Source organism: Sapajus apella, unplaced genomic scaffold (assembly GCF_009761245.1).
Source record: "Sapajus apella isolate SASKATOON/1434 unplaced genomic scaffold, GSC_monkey_1.0 scaffold248, whole genome shotgun sequence".
Classification (NCBI taxonomy): Eukaryota; Metazoa; Chordata; class Mammalia; order Primates; family Cebidae; genus Sapajus; species Sapajus apella.
The window spans coordinates 41007-47586 of record NW_022437188.1 but is presented as its reverse complement, the minus strand read 5'-3'; the positions used below and the strand labels follow the sequence as shown (position 1 = coordinate 47586).

At 57.3% G+C, this 6580-nt stretch overlaps 1 protein-coding gene across 7 annotated transcripts in view; it reads right to left on the bottom strand.

Annotated features, from left to right (window-relative positions):
* The window catches only part of LMAN1L (lectin, mannose binding 1 like), a 12831-nt gene extending 6251 nt beyond the window's left edge, over window positions 1-6580 (bottom strand). For 4 of the 7 annotated variants that reach the window (XM_032271759.1, XM_032271755.1, XM_032271756.1 and 1 more), the window contains exons 1-6: window positions 5732-6075; window positions 3415-3569; window positions 3192-3299; window positions 3037-3095; window positions 892-991; window positions 441-561 (exon numbers count right to left, since the gene is read on the bottom strand). In XM_032271759.1, the coding sequence (XP_032127650.1) occupies window positions 441-561; window positions 892-991; window positions 3037-3095; window positions 3192-3299; window positions 3415-3569; window positions 5732-5945 (757 nt within the window). In that variant the 5' untranslated portion in view covers window positions 5946-6075. Of the gene's footprint in view, window positions 1-440; window positions 562-891; window positions 992-3036; window positions 3096-3191; window positions 3300-3414; window positions 3570-5731; window positions 6076-6097 lie in introns of those variants that run through there. The other 3 variants (XM_032271753.1, XM_032271754.1, XM_032271758.1) reach the window with 2 other exon arrangements.

Here is a 6580-nt window from a genome sequence, read left to right as displayed (position 1 = left end):
AGAGTGAGACTCCATCTCAAAAAAAAAAAAAAAAAAAAAAAAACAGAAATCACATCAAGGTCCTGGCATTCAAGGACTCCCACACTCTGGTTGTCTTGGCTTTCCTGCTGCGGGACCCTCCGTGGGCTCTCCGTGGCATCACATCTCTTTGCTCCACTTTTCTAAATGTCCCTCCTTGCTGTCTGTCTCCCACTGGCCCCACAGCTCCCAGCTAGAGGCACTTATGGGCCCAGCACTGAAATCAAAGCTTCTCTTGTTTTATCCCATCTGAGACTTGCAAGTCTCAAGGCAGATATGACTTCTCCCGAGGGTCATGGGTCATGGAGGTCCAGGTCACGTGGCGAAGTGGCTGATGCCACCCCAGTGCTCTTTAGAAGGTGGCTCAGGGTGATTCCTTCGTCACTGCCCTTCTGCTCTTCCCTAGCCGGTGGGATCCTCACCTGCCAGGGTGCCTGTGGCTGCTGAGACCCCAAAGAAACCTCCAGGGGCCAAACGCAGGGGCCCCACATCCACACAGACCTCATCTGGATCACGGGGAGTGAGGCCGCTGTTCAAGGACACCTGAGGAACACGGAGGGAGTGAGCAGTGGGGGGTCATCCCTACCGCTGACTCCCTGGCTCCCCTGGCCATGGGAGGGCAGGCGGCCCTAGGGCTTAGTCTCAGAATGGCATGGAGGTGACCGGTGCTCCTGGTCTCAGGAGCCCTTACGTCTGTGTGCTCTGGGTGAGTGTTAGGATTCTGTGTAGGGATGGAGGATCCCCTGTGGATGTTGGCCCATGTGTGCCAGGGACCTCACGTGGTGTCACAAGCACCGGTGTGTTGGGGCTGTGGACACGCACACATAGCAGCTCTGTAACTCAGGGCCCTGTCAAGCAGGAAGGGTGACTCACGCGCAGCCTCTGCCCCCAGTAGGTGATCCGTGCTCTGAAGGGGTGTGGTTGGTTCCGGAAGTCCCGATGACAGGAGCCCAGCACTTGACTGGCCCCATCCCTGTGGGCAGTTGGGTTTTTTTGTTGTTGTTTGTTTTTGAGAAGGAGTCCCTCTGTTGCCCAGGCTGGAGTGCAGTTGTGCAGTTGTGGCTCACTGCAACCTCTGTCTGCTGGGCTCACGTGATCCTCCCACCTCAGCCTCCCAAGTAGCTGAGCTGCAGGCATGTACCACCATGCCCGGCTAATTTTTGTATTTTTTGTAGAGACGGCATTTCACTTTGTTGGCCAGGTTGGTCTCAAACTCCTAACCTCAAGTAATCTGCCCACCTTGGCGTCTCAAAGTGCTGGGATTACAAGCGGGAGCCACCGCTCCCAGCCCTTGTGGGCAGTTGGAATCCAGCCAGGATACACACGACTCAAGGCCTGGCCGGTGAGGGCAGTCCTGGAAGCTGCTCTGCCCAGATCTGCTGTGCCACTGGGTGAACTGGCATGGGACATGTCCCTTGTCTAGCTTGAGTCTCTCCCTTGCTGTAGCCTGCTCCCTTGGCAGAAGAGAGGGCGCAGTGGAAGAAGTTGAGAGAGGCCAGCAAGGATAGCAGCCCTGGAGAGCAAGCCCTGACTGGCGGAGTGTTGGGACCTGGATTTACAGAAGGGGCCAGGGGCCTCCCTGTGGCCCTTCCCCAAGGAGACAGAGGCCTCGACCAATGCTGCAGTTTCTGCCCTCCATCCCCCTGACCCACCACCTTCTCCTATCAGTCTTCCCTCCCTCCTTCTTCTCTCTCTCTTTTTTTTCCGAGATGGAGTCTTGCTTTGTCACCCAGGCTGGAATTCAATGACGCGATCTCGGCTGACTGCAACCTCTGCCTCTGGTTTCAAGTAGTTCTTCTGCCTCAACCTCCAGAGTAGCTGGGATTATAGGTATATGCCACCACGTCCAGCTAATTCTGTGTTGTTTTTTTTTTAGTAGAGATGGGGTTTCTCCATGTTGGTTAGGCTGGTCTTGAACTCCTGACCTCACGTGATCCACCCGCCTTGGCCTCCAAAGTGCTAGGATTATTGGCATGAGCCACTGCGCCCAGCCCCTCTTTGTCTTAAATTCCAAGTCCCTTGTGCCTCCGGCTTCCCCTTCCTCTCTTAGCTGCCAGGGCTCAGAATGCAGCTGACTCAGGATGGATGACCTGGACATGTCTTAGCAGCCAAGGACAATGTGACCAGCCTGCCTCCCCAACAGGGCGCATGGCAGGCTCTGGGGAGTCAGAAGAAGAGCGTTGAGCCCTGAGTGTCTCTGGACACACTGACTGCTCACAGCAGAGCGTCTGGCAGTGCCACCTTCCACCAAGAGGAAGGCAGCACAGGACAGGGGAGAAGCCAGCCCCGGAGCAGCCACCTGGGTTTGCGCCTCGAGCTGTGTGACCTTGGGCAAGCCATCTCATCTCTCCAAGCCACGGCGTTCCCATCTCTAAAATGAGGTTGGTAATTGAAACTACCTCATAACAATGTTATGAGGGTTAACTAAGACAGTGAATGAGAAGGGCTTGGTGCTGTGCCTGGCATACCGTCAGCTTACTCCATAAATGCAGGCAATTACTCTAATTGTTATGAGCTGAGGGAAGGTTGCTGAGAGACACTGACAAACCGGCCCAGCTACTGAGGAGGCAGCCGGGCCAGGGAGGGACAGAAGCCAAATCATCAGTGGAAAGGGAAGGGACAGCTATGAAGGGAGGGCGGGGACCCTCCAGGGGCAAGTCTGGGCTCAAAGTTCAGCTCTGCACTCAGCGTCCTTCTCTTCTCTGGGGCTCACTGTCCTTACCTGTAAACAGGACAAATAATCCCCGCTTACGGAGGGTGTTGGAGATGGGATGAGATCATGGGAGCAGAGATACTCATCTCAGGCCCCAGCCTCTGTCGTTCATTTCCCCTGGGGCTGTTGGGTTGAAGGAATCAAGCCCCAGGGAGGCGGAGTTCTGGCTGAGAGAGGCCAGCAAGGATGGCAGCCCAGGGTAGGGTGGGCCCCCTGCTGGAGTCTGGGGCAGGGGCTTGGATGGGGGCATGGGACCCTCCCAATGCACGAATGGAGGTGAGGGGTCAGTCCAGACAGGCCCTTACCCGGGCTGCTTGGAGTGGGTGTGTCCATCGCTGGCCAGTACACGGATGGCCGGGCTGTTCTGCAGGGAGGTGAGAAGCAGCCTGAGCCGCGGGCAGGGCAGGACGGGGAGGGTGTGGGCGGGCAGATGGGCTGTCAGGCAGAGACCACTACGCACCTGGGTATCCTCTGCTGAGGAGTCAAAGAAGATCCCGATGCCATTCCACGAGGCCATCGCCCCCAGGACAGAGCCTACACGGCCTCTGCTCCGGGTGTACCACACGGCCTGCAGGTCCCCAGCCCCTTAGCTCAGGGGACTGTGCGGGATCCTGGGACCCCAGGGCTCCTCACCCGCCTCCCTGACCCACCCCACTCTGTCAGGTCCGGGAGAGGACACTCACCATGCCCTGGGCTCCCTGGCGGCCCAGCCCTGTTACCCTCATCTGCACCTCTACTTCCCAGGCAGAGAAGGGGACAGAGGCCCGGCTCCACACGGCGCCACTCCGGTTCCTCATGGATGGTGCCAGCCGCACTTCCTCCAGGCCCAGGATGGCGTCTGTGGACCAGGGCAGCTCAGGCCCTAGGCCCCACTATACTCCCCTCCCCCTTCACTCTCACTGGCCTGGGCTGGGCCCCGGAAGAGGAAGAGACAATGTCAAGGTTAGCCAGGGAGGCAGGAGTCAGAGACGCATAGGAATTGGGAGTCAGAGCCCAGCACAGCTGGAGGGGCCTTTGCCAGGGAGGGCAATGAATGCCAGCCCCGTCCGCATCGGTGAAGCCTCACTGCAGTGTGTGTGGTCTGTTTTCGTAAGACCCCATCTAACAGATGGAGGAAACTGAGGCTTAGAAAACTTAAGGAACCAAGTGGATTGTCTGGAATTCAGCTCCATATGACTCCAAAGTATAAGCTTTTTCCACCACGAGAGAGATTTGTGTCTAACTCTTCCCATTTCTCAGATGAGAAAACTGAGGCCTTATGACAAAAATGGAAGTGCCTGAGACCACAGAACCCAGGAGAGGACTTTAAGGAGGGGAGTAACTGCAGGGAGGCCCAGGACTCCAGGCTGTGGCCAAATGAGGCCAGAGCTTCCTGGTGGACAGGACCAAGGGGACACTCCAAGGCGAGGAATGCAGGAAAGCGAAGTGTGAAGGTGAGAATGGGCCCGCAGGCTGGCGAGGAAAGGGTTCAGGATAGAGCGTGTGTGTGAGGATTGTCACTGGTGGTGGTGGGGTGAGGAGGAAGGAGCTCTGCCTGGTGGGAAGGAGGAATGAGAGAGAAACTGAGGCAGACTTGGCAGGAACTAGGGGCAGGGAACTCAGAGGCCCTACTCCAACTTGCTCCTCTCCCTCCAGCCTGCCAGCCTGGAACCTGGCCCAGGTCCCACACCCTGCCAGGATGTTCCGGAGGCTGCTAATCCAGCCCGTTTGCTCTGCAAAGGCCAGGGTTGGGGGTGGGGAGGCGCAGAGTTGCAAGGCCACAGGTCCCAGGGCCTCTGGAAGCTGCCACTGCCTCTGAATGACTTGCAGGAGGCAGAGATTGTCCACCGCCTACTACGCTTTCAGCCTTATGAGGCCCTGTGTCTCTGGGCTGGGCACAGAGGAGCATCAGGGTGAACGAATGAATGCATATGCAATGCACACATCACTGGGTGACCCTGGAGAAGGTGCCTCTGCTCCCTCACATGAGCTGTGACACCCAGACTTGGCCGGGCCCAGAGCAGTGAGTGTCGTATAGGCTTTGCCATCCGGGTCCTGAGGCAGGGCCCGGCTTGGTGCTGTGAGAAACAGCTCACTCTTTTGTTGCCTTACATGTCTCTATGAAGGAGGACCAGAAGAGACCCTACTGACTGGGCCTATCATCTAAAAGATATATTTTTGTCCTGGCCTTAGTCAGGAATCATGCCACTTCTCAGCACTCACATCTCATAGAAACCCACAGCTGATCTGCTTTCTATCTTTGCTTTGCCTGCTAAGAAGCTCAGGATTCAATCCATGGCCTGACTCTGAGGTGGGTAGACCTCACAGTGTATGTTTGGAAACAAGCCATGCTCCCAGACTATTGCAGGCCCCACTCTAACCCCCATCGTTCTTGCTCACTCCTAATGTAAGCTCCCCTCTAGCGTGTAGTTTCGTCATCACAAATCCTTTTGGAACAAGGTCAGGTAGAAGGCGCACTCTGTGGGTCTGGGTTTGGAAGGCCCTGATCACAGACCTGTGGGCTAAGATGCTCTCATGCCTGCTTCCACCCACAACACACATACAGGGAAGGGCTGCTGCCCTCGCAGCTGGGATGAGGATGCCTCCCTCCAGGTAGCCCCCAGTTCTAACCACAGGCCCGATGGGATGGAGCCAGGAGAGTGTAGGTTTGCGCTGGTCCACATTGCCTTGTTCCTGTGTGTCTGGGACTTAGTGTGTGAGCATGTGTGTGTGTGAGCATTTGTGTGTGTGTTCACAGGTCAGAGAGGCAGAGGAAGGCCAGGGGTCCAAGGAGAGGCAGAGAAGCAGAGGAGAAACTGAGCCTGGGTGGGGGTGGGGGGTATCGGGGCAGTGGAGCAGGAGACAAGCCTGGGAGAGGTCCTGGGGCCCCTGGCACTGACCCAAGCCCTGCCCCACCCTGGACAAAGGATGGCCGTGACAGACCCACTCCCCACCAAGTCACAGCCCATCCAGTACTTTGAGGGACCCTGGGCATGGCGGGTCCCCACCCCTGCCCCTCACCTCCATGATGGCTCCAGAAGGGTATTCCAGCCCCAGGCAATGCCAGCCTTGGGCCTTTGAAGCTGAACTTGTACTCAAACCTGCGCAGAGGAGGACACCCCGCCTCAGGGCTGTGGGGAGTCAGGAGCAGGAGGAGAAGGCAGAACAAGGGATCTGGACCACTGACTGCTGGCATTGTGAAGGCGCCTGATGTCTGGGCCCTGGGGTAGATCATAGCTGGGAGGCCAGGGAGGGGCTCCTGAGATCGGGCCAGGCAGGGAGGAGCTGGGGACTGGCCTGGAGCTGGGTTGTGGCACTGTCCTCTCCCTCCCTCTCCTGCATACGCATCCTGCTCTTTCTAGGCCTCAGGCCCCGCCCCTCCCTCACCTCCCGTGTGACGTGGGCAGCGGGATCCCTCGACAACCTGAGATCTGCTCCTGGCTCAGGCCGTCTTTCTATCTCGGCTCACGTCTTGCAGCTGGATGCAGGGGGGAGGAGGGGTGCTCAGGGTTGGGCCCCATCCTTCAGCAGCCTTGGTATTCCCTCCCAGGCAGGGAGACAGGCCTCCACGTCCTGCCTGTGTCCCCCAGCATGGATGGCCTGTCTATTCTGGCCACGATCCTCCTCTCCTTCCTGACCCCTCTCTCCCCTTCCTGCATTCCCCCAGGTTCATGCTTCCTAGCAGCCTGGTTCCCTAACAAACGCATTACATGAAGAAAAGTAAGGGGGTCTTCAGAGACAGCAAATAGATGTGACCTGCAGACCTTGTTTGGAGCCAAATTTTAACCCAACTGGGAAAAAAGAAAAGATATTGGGGAAATTTGAACAATGGATATTTTTGAACAATGCATATTTGACTACATGGAGGAA